A 15,845-nucleotide genomic window follows, 5' to 3' on the forward strand; every position below is an offset into this window, starting at 1 on the left:
GGAGGAATAGTTATGCCACTGGAGAGGCCAAGCAGACTCATCTTTCCGTTAAATCAGGGAATATAAAGATACAATGAAGTCTAGCATATTCAGTGTTATTCTTGGATACCAGGCACCAGCAATCAACTAGGACAGTGAGGTATACAGCTGTGATGGACAACACACTGCTCTCAAATACTGTCTCCCTTCACACACCAAAGGAGCATGACTGTGCTGCAGAAGAAGGCTTCTTGCAAGACTTCTTTTGCAGTTCAATCATATGTGACATGTCTGCTTGGCAAGCTGCTGGGAGTCCACCTGAACTGAGGAAGGGGCACTTGGGGAGAGTCAACCCCATGCACCCTCAGTGAGTAGCCCTAGTAGCAGCCACTAGCTTCCCCTGTGATCTTCCCGCCCATATCTCCATCAGGAAAACTTCAGCTGCACTGCACAATAAATCCCAATGCAGCCAGGACTGAGGTTTCTCCATTGCTTATAGAAGCAGTGTCTTCTCTTCCTTGCCATGTACTCCTGTCAGTGATCCTGATAGGTATAGCCCCCTCCAGAGACAGGAAGAGCCCAGGCCCACTGACATCATCTGGTCTGCAGAGGGACAGGCAGTGGGTTATTCAAATCCCTCAAGCAGAAAAAGCAGTGCACTGTTAGTTAAACAAGATAGTCAAGCCTCTCTCTTCTATGGTCCTTGTACAAATTCTATTCAAAATTTAACAAGAAACTCACTATACAAATAATTTTAATTGCTAGGGCAGGATTATACAAGGCGGCTTAGTCCAATGCATATAAAATTGATTTACTGTTAGAAAAAATTGTAGTTATTAAAAAAACAAAAAAGAAACAGCTTGGCATTTCTGTATTCTGATACATGTAGTTATGAACACATGACACAGAACAATAATAATTCAATCATCCATCTCAGCAGGTGCTTGATTGTTGCCATGTTTCTTTATACGCATTTGCCTTCTCTGATTCCAGTGCAGTGACAGTTCATTCCAACCAGGCAAATTGTAGGTATCGCTATATTCAGTGAAGCCGTTCTAATTTAGCCTGGAGTGATTTGAAGTTCCCTGTGATAGTCTGAACAGCTAGTGTTGGACTTATGGACTGAAGTTCAACAAGGTAACAACTAATAGCATCCAAGCAAATATTTGTGAATCGCCGTCTAATGAGAAAGAGAGACAGAGAGACAATTAATTTTGTTTTTTGTCAAGATAAGGCGGCCTTAAACTTTCTTCTTAATTTTGCAGCTATGCTCAGCGTCAGTGATGATCATAGAATAGGACAGGAACAAAATGCTGGGCAACTGGTGCCAATGGAAGAATTTTGTCAAGCATAACTGCTGCATGGGGGAAATGGTGGATTTTCATGTGCCCATGTTTTGTGTGAATTAACAGGTACACATTTATATGTTAATAATTGGAATATCTGTTATGAAATATTAACTGAAAGTGCTCCTCTACTAATTTTGTTTTTATATTGGAAGACTAAATACACAATGAAATAAGGAAGAATACCTATTTCAACAAGTGTACTCTCCTCACACCCCCTTACACAAGATAATCATTCCATTTCCTGACTATATAACTTCTATTTGCAGTGTGTGTGTTCAAATTACAATCACCTCTCAAAAGCAAGCACTTTGTTAGGGTCTTGAACGTATCCTGATAATAATACATGAATGCATTCCAATAAGTGCAAAGGCTTCTTCATTTTGCTCCAGTATGGATCCTGGGGGTGGAGAGGGGTTATAAGAAGTTCAAAATGATTCATCAACTTTCAAGCATACCTAAGAACATTTGTGCATAAAATACTAACATTAACACATTGGTTAATATTCCTGTTACAAGGAAATAACTGAGGATGGCTCTGAGCTGAAATGTGTAATAAAGCCTGAGATGTTCTCAGCTAAGAGAAATGTAAAAAGGGTACTCCCATCTGTACACAGCATCCAAATTCTTTCTTTGGCCCTGCAAGCAGCACAGGCCTCTTGATCAGTCCAAGTACCCATCTCAAACTCATATCTTGAGGAGCTACTTACTTGTGGAAGACATACCTTTAGAGATACCTTGCCGTGGAAGGAATACAAACTGAAAACGCCAATGTGCCAGGCTGCATATTCAAACAAGCTATATGGCTTAAAGAAACTACAAGGGCTTGTGCTAATCCCCAGCATATGCCAGGTGCCATTTCCCTAATAAATCATCCAGGTGTGATCTGTTGTGTTGTCCAAACCTAGGCAGACAATAGCTTTTTGCAGGGGAAACAACATTTAAATAACCCTACAACAAACCATGGGTTATTTGAAGATTGTTTCCCTTCAAACATGTCATGCTGCTTGTGTTTGGAGAACATGACATCCCACACCAGAATGGATAATTAGGAAAATGGCACTGCAAAATGCTAGTATCTGTGGGGACTAAAACTAGCTTCAACTTAGTTTGATGGTGTAAACTAGATTAGCATCTGGGCCTCCCATAACATCCTGTTAGTGAGGTAGCACAATTGCACAGTAAAATCCTCATTTGGAAGCACTAAAAAGTGCAAAAGTGCTACAAACATTCTTCCAATTAAGTATCTGATTAAGTAAGTATTAAGCAATGCTGTCATTGAAAATATTGGATGCACCCAACAGCTGAACTTGAAAGAAGATTTTGAGCTTTTCTTCTTACCCGTGCTTTGAATAGCTGATCATATACTTCAAGAAGCCTTGGCAATGGCACACCAATTTCTTGCATTGTGTAAGTTACAAATCCCACATCCCAATTCAAAGAACAAACTTGCTGCTCTAGATACTGTACTAAGAAATCTGAGGAAAAAATAAGTAACAAGGCATCAATTTAAGCGTCACAAAGTTTAGTTGCTACTTTGTCTCCCTTATAAGCATTTTCACTCAGTTGACTTTTTGAAAAGTACTCTGCTGCTGTGCCATAGGCATGTAGGCTTGGTTGGAGGGAACAAATTCTTAAGAAAACCTTAAGGACTTTGTCCGTGCAGCTTCCATTACAGACAATAATTAGTCATAGTATAAAACCAGAGCTTTTGCTGTGGTCAGGTGGTTTGAGAGAAATTGCTGGGAAGATTTCCATGTGCACAGAATTAAAACTTTTTAGCCAGGATGTGAAAAGAATGTGTAATCCTAGATATAGACCAAGAAGATTCAAAGATATGGGTTATAGAAGTGAGACCACATCAAAACCATGAAGAACCACCATTGAACAAGGCTCCATGGCATGTATGGAGCCAAGCATAACATTCAATGCAAGTTTAAGAGCTTTTCTTCTCTTCCTCCCCAGCTGGCCCTAGGGCATGTATGTACTGCAAGCAGAAAGCAGGTCTCCAGATGTTTTGGACCTCGACTCCCACTATTCTTAACCATTGGCCATACTTGTAGGGCTTCTGAGAACTGAAGTCCAAAACATCTTAAGCACTAACTTCAGTCCACCACTGCTCTAGTATGTGTGCATCTGCCAAATGCTCATCCTTCAGTTCATGTCCTCCATGTGACCCTTGGCTACAGGTACTTACAGTTCAATTCAAAGAAATTCAGATGTTACTTTGAGCTTGTATACATGCAAAATATACTTAAGGCAAGTACAGCTTTACTTCATAATCTCACACATTCCAAACTAGGCTGCTGATGGCTAGAAGCACTCAGAATACGAACCAATATTTTCTAGTCTGAAATTATTTCAGGCTTTTCACACTTTCATTAAATTTTGTGTTACTATTTAACTGGAAATATAGGCTGTTCCACTTTCCCAAGGCTTTAATAAAGACTTCTATAGAGTTTGACATCACCAGTCCATGCTATCTGAGGAAGCTCAACAAAAAGCACTGGCAGTGAACTAAGATAGAGCAAGGCTTTGGAATGTCTTCTCTATTTTTCCCTTTTTTATTATTGGATTTTAGTGACCCTTCTGAATATTCATAATTTTAATGATATACCTAGGGGGAAATAGCGAGGTGTCCCAGCATAGATTTTTCCAAGCATTACCATCTTCAGGCTAAGAGCCTGCATCCTGTCAGGAGCACTCATAGTTACACTATCACTCAGTGCTGAAAAAGAAAAGGAAAAAACCACTATTTTAAAAGATCTAATGAATGCTTACATTTGTATTATTTCCATTACTAATATATCACATAATATTTTAAACATTATTTTAACACTGTAGCCATTTACCATCCTATGAGTGGACTATAAATGTACACTCCTATTTACAGAACATTAAACTATAAAAAATATTTTGATAGCCCAGACAATGAATTGCTTTAAGCTAAGACTGTAAAGAACATTACACCAAGCCGACTGAGACATTTGTAAAATGTTTACAGTTAATGAGAACAATTCTTATTTCCCTATGAGAGATATTGTTCATTATGAGAAAATTCTATTGTGGTAGGCACAGCATCAGCACCCAGTAGAGCCTGTGCCAGGTGGCTGGGCCTGAAAGGGGCCAAAATGATTTCCCACAGCGCTACAGGCTAGTACAAGACTAGAGACACTTCAGGGATGTTAAAATGGTGAGTCGTAGCTGTCTGCTGCCACATAAGCCCACAGTATGAGATTATGACATAGGAGAACATTAGCACATATAAAGAAAATCTTTATAAAATGTTTTATAGATGGTACTTATCACCAAATAGACTAGCAAAGATGTTTCCAAATATGTCAAATGGATGTTGGAAATGCAAACATAAACCTGGTACTTTTTATCATATGTGGTGGACTTGTGATAAGGCAAAAAAATACTGGGCTAAAATACATAAATGGCTTGAGGAAATGTTACAAGTCTTTAATATTTAAACCTGAAGCCTTTTTATTAGGCATTGTGTCTGATGATGTTGATAAACAAGCAATGTATTTGATTCTACACGTAATTACTGAGGCAAGGATTGTATTTGCCCAACTTTGGAGAAGTGAAGAACCACCCACTGATGAACTGATTTTAAAAAAGATTCTGGACTGTGCTAAAATGGATAGGCTGACTTTGTCTCTGAAGAAGAAAGAGGATACATACTTCTATCAAACTTGGAACTCTGTTTATTATTGGCTAGAGAAATGGGACTATGCTTAGATTTGAATATATCTACGGATTGCTATAAAAAAAAATGGGGAGCTGACCCAGTAGGTCTGATGTCTCTGATGATTGAAGTTTTTAGTTCTTTTTTTTAGTTTGTAGAAAATACTAATAAAACTTACTTAAAAAAAGAGATTACAACATAGGAGGAAGCATACAAGAGAACACTTTGCCAAGCGTACCAAGGGCACTTTGTCAAATCTGGAATAATTCTGATCTACAATTTATGGTTACTATCTGCTCCATAATCTTGCAGGTGCCATTGACTTGTAAAGGGATTCCAATCTAATAGGAAGTAACAGTTACACAGTTGTTTGTGCATTCAGAGAACTCTATGTGTACCCTTAGTAATCTCAGAAAGCATTCAATAGGCTGAGAGGGAAAAATGAAAGGGAAAAATAGTCCAAAATGTATTTAATGTATTACCACCTTCAGGAAAATAAAGTCCTAGTCCAGACTAAGGGGAACCCTACAGTATTTTCCCTTCATTTGCAAGGGTTTTTTCCTAACTCCTCTGTCAACCTGCTCACTAAGGAACATAAGCTGTGTGCATACAGCTTTAGGGGCACATTTTCTTACACATCTATATGTCAACTGCCTATTTCTGCTGTTGAATAGAGAAATAGTGCACTTATCATAACATGTTCTAAAATGGACCATCCTTGGAACATATTCCAATTTCAAGAATGTTATCCTACAATGACCTTTCCTGTTTAATTAAAATACTTAACCTCTATATTGGGGGTGGGGGAATATTTATCTAAGTTGAGGGACAGCCAGTGTGGGGTAGTGGTTAAGAGCGCAAGAATGGGACTCAGGTGACTTCGGCCAACTGAGTGACTTCGGGCCAGTCACAGACTCTCAGCACAACCTACTTTACAGGGTTGTTGTTTTGGGGATAAGACTGAGAACAGGAAGAGGAGAATGATTTAAGCTGCTCTGACTTCTTTAAAAGAAAAAGGGAAGGGTATCAAACCAAAAATCTCCCTCTTGTACTGATGACCAACACAATGATACATACTTTTCTGTATTTGTGTACTTCCAAGCATCTGTTCTAGTAGCTGGACCTACCTTTTTCTATTATCTCTTGCCAAAGTGTCTGCACTAAGATAGGGTCTGAATGACCAGCACAATGTATAATGGCCAACTTGCACTCAGAGAGTTTGAACGGGTCAGCAAATTCCCCATAAAGCTGTGGTTTAGAAACAAAAAGTTTGATTATTCACATATAACAAATAATGGATGGAATAAAACTGAATTAACTGGCAGCTTACACCAAAGTAATGAAAATACTGAATAATGTACTTTATCTGAAAAGTCTTACTGGACTGGGGTTTTACAAACGCCTGCTGAAGCTTCTAGCCAAATGTGTTCCACATCAGGAAATGTGTAATATATACATTGATATTTTTTATCTAGCACATAACAGGAATAGTGGTGACAGAACAACATAGAATAAAAATATACTACAAGTCAGAGTGTTTGTTTTTTCGATGAATAAAAAATTGTTTGGGAGACACACTTTATTTGTTCCATACGTTGTAGGTTGGGTTAATGATGGGAAGAGCCTCCTGGAATCCAGCTCTCTTGCTCTTTTGGACTTCTTTCCTGTGCTTGGCACTGACCTAGGAAGTGAGTCGAGCCAACATCAAGTCTGAAATGCTCAGGAATGCTAGTGGGCCCCTTCTTTGTACTTAATTATTCTGTGGCTGAGAATGCAAAGCCCATAAATCACATGTGGAAGCAGAACTCTGTTTGCACAGCAGGTGTCAGGGTTGCAAGTTCACAAGCAGGTCTTGCTAGTTGTAACTGTGCAACAGTTGGACTTGCTTCCTGCCAGATATTCATGTGGCTGCTCGGTGCAAGTTGGGCTTGGGGCAGACAAAAAGCAAGCTAAAAACCAGAGAGCCAAGTCAAGAAAATCTGATCGATTCCCATCCCCAAACCAGATCCCTCACATGTCACTAGCTTGGGTATTGTTACCATTATTTATTTTAACAGCACCTTGCTAATTTCCATCAACTCAGAATCCAGCTGGGAAATTGCATCTTGCACTGAAGAATGATAGGAACACTGATGGTGTAATGCTTCTTGTATTTGAAACTGTATCCTGGCAACCTGGTTAAAAAATAGAGATCAGTTTTTGAAGAACTCAGTGGATACCATTGAGCTTCTATACTTAGTTCCATCACAACTTTTGACCCATTATTACAGTTACTACAACTAAAATACAGACTTTGAGCTTGAAAATTTAAAAACTGATTTTTTCATTTTTAAACAGAACCATAACTTAGGAATTCACTTTCTAAAAATATCTAGGCTGCACACAAGCCTTTGAGACCACATGCTGCTTATCTCTGAACCTTGCTAATATCAATGCTGTCTAAATTAATTGTTTACTTACTTCCATTTTCTCTTCCAGTTCATGTAAAAATTCACCATCAGCAGCTATTGGTGATATGGCTGTGGAACTTTTAGCACTCAAAATGGCACGTGCAATATATTCAAGACGCTGCTGAAGTGAAATCTCAGTGCTGTTAAAATATAATACATGTAATTAATATGGTAGCTTCCATGCACAATATTCAGAAGTCTTTTAAAATCTGAGACCTGCTATTCTAGCTGTCTATATCAAGGGTCCTCAAACTTTTTCAATAGGAGGCCAGTTGAAAGGCAGAGGGTCGGTGGACGGGGGCGGTGCCTGGGTGTGTGGGCTGGTGAGGTGTCATCGGGTGCGCGCGTGCGGCAGTGACTCGCTCGCTTGGAGATTTCCCAGCAAGTCCCAAACCATCTCTGAGCAAGCAAGCCACTCCAGCCCGCACTACAAGGCAGCAGCGAGTGCACAGGGGAAGCAGGCGGCGGCGGCGGTTTGCTCGCTGGGAGATGGTTTTGAACTCGCTGGGAGATCTCCTAATGAGTCCAAAACAATCTCCAAGTGAGCAAGCCACTGCCTCCCGTGTGTGGACGCTGGCGCTGGCCGGATGAAAGGGCATGATGGGCCAGCAATAGTTTGAGGACCCATGGTCTATACTCATCTAGAACATTAAATGCTGGATCAGACCTATGGTCCATCCAGTCCAGCACTCTGTTCACATGGTGGCAAAGCAAGTGTACACAGGAGCTCTCAAACCAGATGGGTAAAAAACCTCCATTTGCCCAAGCTTCTCTGTAACTCATGTATGCCACCTCTGGTAATGGAGGTAGTACAAGACCAGCAGGGCTAGTAGCCATGCATAGCCACCTCCTTCATGAATTTGTCCAGTACCCTTTTAGTCATTCAAATTGGTGACCATCATCACGTGCTGACCATCATGGCAGTGCATTCCAGTTTAGCTATATGCTGTATGAAGTGCTTCCTTTTATCTGTCTAAACCTTCTACCAATCAGCTTCATGGGATGATCCCAGGTTCTAGTGCTGGGAAAAAATGTCCCCCTACTTTTTCCACATTCTGCATAATTTAAACACCTCTATCATGTCTCTTCTTACTTGCCTTTTTTCTAAGCTAAACAGTCCCAGCTGTTGTAGCTATTCTGCTTGATCATTTTTTTTGTTCTTCTCTATACTTTTTCCAACTCAATAATTGCCTTTTTTCAGGAAAGGTGACCAGAACTGCACACCATATTTTAAGTGTGGTTGCATCAAAAACTTGTTTAAGGAGAGTATGATCTTGGCAGTTCTACTTTTTATTCCATACCGAATTATGCTTAACATGGAGTTTGCCTTTTTTTACAGCGGCAGCTGTGCACTAGGCTGACATTTTCATTGAGCTGTCCAGCAGCACCCCAAGATCCCTTTCTTGCTCTGTTACTACTAGCTGAGATTCCAATATGCATCTGTAGAACACCATTCTTCCTTTTGATAATTTACTGCTCTATTAAAATATTTGCCAATCTTTTGATACCTGCTCGGCCATCTCTTCTTCTATCTAAAAAGAAAGGTTTCCTCTGTACTGCTTTTCAAAACCTCTACTTTAAAAAATTCTGTTACTGCCATAAGGTTAGCTCATAGATTATACTTTGGGAAAGACTGGGGGTAGGCTTTAGTCACCTCCCTCACTCACCAACAGAAGGCAGACAACTGAATCTATAAAAGAATGCAGCTAATAAAATATAATACTATGGGCTGCTATCTCCAATAGTGGTATTTCTCACTTCAACTTTGTAAACCATGTTCAGTTCATTTATCTCCATTATGTCTAATCACTGTAGCATTCCACAGAAGTTGTTAAGACATGACCAAGGATTTCTTCTTCCATTCAAGAAGGCAAAAATAGACCAATGTTAAATAATAAAACCCTGACATTGGGGCATTATTAAGTAATTATACTACCCATGCACCTTGCAAACACACACACACACACACACACACACACACACACACACACTAACAATGCCAGCATATGATACCTGTATAATCAGAAGTCCCATTTAGTTTAACGGTGATTACTCCCGAATATGTATAGCATTACATGTGTTTAGTTCTACACTTTAATGTATGATCTTGCTTGATATTTTGTAAAATATATCAGAATTAATTAAAATGTGTTTTATCTACATGCAATCATGTTTAGCAACTTAAGTGTAACTTATGAGTTCCTAACCCAAACACAACTTACCAGCCTTCTGCTTTTGCTGCTTGCTCTGGACTGCAAACACTGGGAGTTCACAATACCCAAATAATTGCCTTTTCAGCTTAATGAATCACAAGTTTTATACGGCTGGCTTTTGTCATGATCATTCCTTTGCAAAACTTTTAATATAAGAAAGTAACCAAAACAACCAGAAATTATTTCATTGTTAGAATCAAAAACTGATGACAATTAGCCTTTACCTGTGCATGTCTGCCAATTTGGCTAACACTCTGGCAGCATTACTAAAGCTTCTATTTTTCTCAAAGAACCTCCACAGCAGATCCATATAGCGAACTTTATTTTGATCAATTTTGGCCATACGTGTCAGGTATGGCTCCAAAAATGGAGAGTTTATCTGCAGGAATCAGGAAAGAAGTAAAGCAATACAGCTTACAATGCTGCTTTTTATTCATTCTGACTGAAAGGTTTGATTCTTAAACATCAAAAAACCATCAAACATTGTATGTATTGTTACCAAGTGACCTTACCTGTAGCAGTTTATCAGAAAGATCAGCTTGGACCAGCCAGTTGTAAAGAGCAATACTAAAAAGTTCATCTGTAGAACGTTGGGCCAATTTAAGCATTTGTTCGAACTAGAATCAGTGAGGAGAAAAATATTAAAATAAATGCACATAACTGTACATTATACAGAATACATTTCCTCTCAATATATTAGCATAGAGATATTACTGTTATGCCTTAATAACATTTTTACAAAAGCCTATGGTAAGTTATATTGACTTGGACTTAAGGAAATGTAAGCATACCCAGGGGAGAGCTTGGCACATGTTTGCCTAAGAATATTCTCCATTATGTCCCATGTCAAACTTCTTTTGAAACAAGGTAGTTTCAATAGCACTGTCAGATAAGGCTTAGCATTCACTGGTCAAACAAAAGAAGTTTATGAGACACAATCAAGCCCTTGGGCATACCTAAGGTAGTTCTTTAGATCCTGGCTACTGGATTTAAGACAAGCAAAGTTAATGACAGTTCAATATATTCCTTTCTCCCTTCTTACATGAACTCCTGCTTCTTCATTGCTCAGCATATTAGGATCAGATGACAATACAGGAGGACCAGGTTTTTTGGGTACACTGGGAGACTGTGGAGCAGCTTTACTTTGATTGACTAGCTCCTGAAGAGTGTCCGTGATGCACTTGTAGCTGTTTAATCTGCAAAAAGATACATAACTCATAAACAAAATCTTCAAAAATGCATAGCAACATCTGGAATCTTGATAATTTACCATCCGCATCTTATGTATGCTGCAATTTTCTATAAAATGATAGTAGCTTTACTCTGCATATTGCACCCTGCTATACAAAAGACTTGTGTGGACTTTGAAATGCTATACAAAGTCCATAGAATATGTACATACAGGCTGGAGTGTGTAATTTGTAGGCTTCTACATGTGCTGGCCTACAACTCCCATCAGCCCCAGTCAGCATAGCTAATGGTGAGGGGTAATAGGAGTTGTAGGCCAGTACATATTCAGGAGCAGACTAGCCCACCCCTTTGCAGGCTAACTGCAAAGCATTTAGTGAACAAAGTCACAGAGAAACCTAGCTGACACCTTCTCTGCCTCCATTCCTTGGATTGTTCACAAGAACACAACGAGAAAAAATTAAGGGCCAAGTTGCTATTTATATCCCAATTTATAACCTATTCTATCCAAGATTCAAGGGTGATCATTATTCCAAAATCTTTCTAAGTGCTCAGTCTTCTAACATCCAATACACTAATGTAAATGAAACCATTCTAAAATGAAATCATGCCTGAAATCCCATTCAAGAGTTCTGGTGAACGAAATTCCACAATGAACAATCACATGTGGTATCTTTATAGAAGAGTCAGTTCCTATCCAAATCAAATCAAAATTATACAAGACTTTCCTGATTGTCTCAACTTTTTGTGGAAGAACAAAAAGTATGGAATCCCATATTATCTGGACATTTAATTTCCAGAACACATGGAAAGTATGTTGTGTCCTCACATGCTCCCAAGTCATCAGCTATAAATTTCTCTTGGCCAAAACTGTATTTCAGCGAACATAACTAGCATCTTAATGAGGTATCTGAAATATATGCTTACATTGTAACCTACAATTATGTTTAAGCTATTTCCACATTTTCACAGATTTAGTAAATTACTGCCAACATCTTAGTTTTTAAGAACTTGCCTCTCCTGGAAGGCCTGGCACCCAGTTACATCTTCTTCTGGTTCTCCATTTTTGTAATAATGGAGTCCAAGACCTTGGGGATCCTTTTTCTCTGCAGCAGTGAGAGCAAGTTCTACCACTCCTTCATAGAAACGCACTGGAGATTAAAAATGAGAAAAAAAGAACAGTTATACTGTATATAAACTAATACAAACAACAAACTTCCAACTACAAAACACAAAAGGCACCACTCAAAGGTCTCATTCTAGACTGTGAGATGCTAAAAATGTCCACTTCCATAAGCAAAATCCTTCATGTTTCTCAAGTTTTCATTGCTTCTATGTACTTGTAAAACACAGTTGTATTTAAGTATAAAATGTGTACAATTTAGATACATAAATTTGGCAGAGCTTCAGTCCTACTCACAAGTGCTTTTGAGCTGTTCTGGTAAAACCAGAACCAGTTTAGGACTTTTAACGTGGTATGTGTTTGAAACATCTCAATTTAAATATTAAGTTTCATTTGAAAGATACCACTAATCTCTAAAAATGGTAAAATATCGCATTTATTACAGGGTACCTGACAGTAATTTATTTGGACGTGGTATGGCTGAGGCAAGGCCCTGGTAATCAGGAAAGGGTTGTGAAGTCAAACTCAAAGAATGTAGTCGTATCTCCTAAAACATCATTCTTTCAGGCTGCAGGGAGGACTATAAGGAAGCACAGCCAAGAGGAAGCTGGAGCTGAATAACCCACTTCTCTATGACTCTTCTTGTCACCTATTTTTTAAATAGGCTATCTAAAAAGCAAGAGATGGAGACATGCATCCATTCACTACAGAGGCAGAAGACAGACTAATTTTAGAGTAGGAGAGACTTGTAGGCTGGATTCAGATAACACAACAAGCCATGGTGGTTTTCTTTTTTTAAACCACTGTTGGTCTGTTGTGTTGTCTCAACTCAGGATTATGCAACTGCTGCAGGAGCTGCTCTAGCCATACAGCCCCTATGTGCAGACCAGTGTGGAAGAAGCAAACAATGTAGGCAGGGAATGGTGGACGTTGGAACCAAATTTCAGGTGCCGTGGCTGATAGGATACATACCAAGAGGAGGAGGACTGGGAAGGGAGAATGGAAACCATACTAACATAGAAACTACTTGATCTGTCAGGTAGAGCATGGTAAAAAAATCCATGAACCATGGTAACCATGCAGGGTTGTTCCTTGTTGAGTTGTGTGAACACTGCATCCTTGAGCAAACTATTTCTTCCTGCCTTCTAGTGGATGGAACAGAGAACAGACCACTGTTCTCAACTACTGAATCATGACAGCTAAAAGTTCAATTTTAAAAATAAAGCTAATTTGTTACTTATATGTATTATTCCCTACCAAATTATATTTCCATTATTCCCCAACAAATAATTGCCTTGTCATTTTGATATGGAGGGACATAGGCACATTGTCATAGAAACTTAGTATATGTTTGAAACTCACCTTGTCTATACTGTACACAGACGTTCGCAAGATCCACTTGCGTGCTTATCTTTTGATACTCCTTCAATGACTCTCTTAGCATTTTCTCTTTTTCAGATTTGTTTTGAACTTGACGGGACCGTTGAAGTAATTCATTTGCCTAGTTAGACATAAGCAGAAATGTTTATTTTTTAAACTTGCTGATAGCCCAATCTCATATTTCACTATAAGTCTCATTGGGTTCAATGGGGCTTACTGCCAAGTCATCATGCATTAAATTACAGCCTAGTCTAAGTATACTGTTCCTGAGATTGTGAGACATGAAGCACTTGCCTATTGTACCATCCCATGTGTCTGGGAGGATGGCTGCAGCAACATTTACTTTCAGTTTCCTTGAAACTTGGCTTATTGTATCATCTGGACCAGGTTATCATGGTTTATCCTTAACTATGGTTTGAAGAAACAAACTGGCTACATAACTCTTGGTATGAATTTGTCTTGCTTTGAAACTAACCAAAGTAACTATTTTAGCATTGCAAAATGTGAAAATACACTTTACAGCAAAATGCACAACTAGCTTCTTCTTATATTGCTTACTATACCATACCTTGGAACAGATAGCATCATCTGTACTATAGAGCAGTGGACAGATCTCTTGTAAATGTGAACTGATGCCATCAACAGCAGCATGGTCTCTGATGTAACAGTTGATAAGAGAAGCTATGAGGGCTCCAGTGAGTTCTTTGTCTCTAATTACCAAGTCCCTGAAGGTAGTAACCTTCAGATGATCTTGAAGTTCCTATGTTTAAAAAAATCCACAATTTATACAGTAGTTCAAATGGTTTTAAATATGTTAAGTACATATCATGCTGCATTCACAACAAAGGAACAAGAAAGCATCATGAAAATACAACTTGTAATTCCCAGACACCAAGATAGGGTCTGTTTTTACAAGTATACAAATGGTATACTTTTTCTACGCCCAGAAGCTAGGAATACCCTGACACATACCTTTCGAAGCTCACCAACAACAACATTGAATTGATGCTCACAAAGAAGTTTCCATAATGCCAAAGCCTGGCAGGTTTTCCGAACAAGCTGCTGGATGCCTTGTAGGGAAGCTTTCTCAGTTAATTGTGCCTCTGCTGCAAAATTGAAACACAGACTAAGTTACAATCAATGCATGTTCTCTCCACTTAGCTTCCTTAAAGTTTTTCTTCTTGGCTTCCTTTAAGTTGTTCAAGAAAACATCAAAGAATCACAGGGCAACATGGCCTGAAGGGATCTATGGTCAGGCTCTTGTAGTTCCAACTATCTCCCCACTAGGCAGGAATCATCAGGTTTTAAGCAATCCCCAGTGTGGTGGTGCACTGACTATGAAAACCGTCTTTCACTACTTGACTTAAAAAGTGAGTGGCAAAGAATTTTGCTGCTCTCATTCACAACAAAAGCAGTCTCCTGGGTTTGGATGAAGAACAACCTTACTAACAGGTTCACTCCATTATTTTTGCCAAAAAGAAGCCACCCTGCACTAAGCACTCTGGTTTTGGGCAACATCAGGGCTAACTGCACATTATGTGAATCCAGTCACTGTTTTACTGTTAAAAGTATATCAAATTTGTCCTCAAGTGTTTTTCCATTGAAAGGAGAGGACAAAAAAGAATATGTAAAATTATTCTTCCTTACCATGAAACTTCCTCTGGAGCTCTTGCTGCATTTGCTGAGAACTTCCACCATCAGACCTCATGACACCAAGTAACCGCTGCTGCAGGCTAGCTGGAGTGGCAAAACTGATTCAAGAAAATAGAACATGTATGCAGCAAATTAAAAATAATAAACACAGGTTTGGTGCTGCTATATGATAGCTGAAATAGATTTAGGTTGACTGTAGCCATATTGTACTAAATGCATGTCACTAAAAAAAATAGTAAAAAATCCCCAGATCACCTCAAAATATCACTAGCCACTAAATGCACATTTAATATAGTGATTTAATGACTGATAATGATAACTTACTATTCTATATAAGCTTTGTTCTATCTAGTTACTTTTTAAGTTGCTTGTGGAAAACCCATGAAATTAGTCAAAGTATCAAAATGTTAACAAATATAGTTTACAAGAGCATAAAAACCTGTTCATAAATTTTGGAGATACACCAATTTACCTCAGTAGCACAGAGAACGATTTGAACTTTTGAATCAATTGTCCATAAAATCTAACTGCCAAAGCATTAAGTCCCATTGGTTGTTTTATTTTCCTTCACAAAATTAAGAATCCTTAATCCTCTTACCTGTGATTTCTGAGAGATCCTACTGCAAATTGTGAATTTCTATCCAAAAAATCCTGTAGCCCTTTTAATTCTTGTAGCACAGATTCTAACACTTGTGGTGGAACACTGCTTTCAACCTAAACAATGGAAAGGTTAACTGAATTGAACATATCCAATATTTTTATTAATTTTAATTGAGAAAGAGATTTTAGTGCCATATGTTAGTATCATACAAGCATAAT

General features: G+C 38.6%; 1 protein-coding gene across 2 annotated transcripts in view; it reads right to left on the reverse strand.

Moving 5' to 3' along the window:
• Positions 1–716: 716 nt before the first annotated feature.
• NUP155 (nucleoporin 155) overlaps positions 717–15,845 on the reverse strand; it is a 35,999-nt gene continuing 20,870 nt past the window's right edge. The window contains exons 20-35 of one of the 2 annotated variants that reach the window (XM_044431397.1): positions 15,625–15,740; positions 15,021–15,124; positions 14,346–14,479; positions 13,942–14,133; positions 13,356–13,494; positions 11,886–12,021; positions 10,725–10,878; positions 10,195–10,299; positions 9,907–10,061; positions 7,480–7,609; positions 7,080–7,193; positions 6,147–6,267; positions 3,943–4,053; positions 2,667–2,803; positions 1,619–1,725; positions 717–1,159 (exon numbers count right to left, since the gene is read on the reverse strand). In XM_044431397.1, the coding sequence (XP_044287332.1) occupies positions 1,021–1,159; positions 1,619–1,725; positions 2,667–2,803; positions 3,943–4,053; positions 6,147–6,267; positions 7,080–7,193; positions 7,480–7,609; positions 9,907–10,061; positions 10,195–10,299; positions 10,725–10,878; positions 11,886–12,021; positions 13,356–13,494; positions 13,942–14,133; positions 14,346–14,479; positions 15,021–15,124; positions 15,625–15,740 (2,094 nt within the window). In that variant the 3' untranslated portion in view covers positions 717–1,020. The remainder of the gene's footprint in view (positions 1,160–1,618; positions 1,726–2,666; positions 2,804–3,942; positions 4,054–6,146; positions 6,268–7,079; positions 7,194–7,479; positions 7,610–9,906; positions 10,062–10,194; positions 10,300–10,724; positions 10,879–11,885; positions 12,022–13,355; positions 13,495–13,941; positions 14,134–14,345; positions 14,480–15,020; positions 15,125–15,624; positions 15,741–15,845) is intronic. The other variant, XM_044431398.1, reaches the window with a different exon arrangement.

This window comes from Varanus komodoensis, unplaced genomic scaffold, assembly GCF_004798865.1.
Source record: "Varanus komodoensis strain SLA01 unplaced genomic scaffold, ASM479886v1 scaffold22, whole genome shotgun sequence".
NCBI classification, from domain to species: Eukaryota; Metazoa; Chordata; class Lepidosauria; order Squamata; family Varanidae; genus Varanus; species Varanus komodoensis.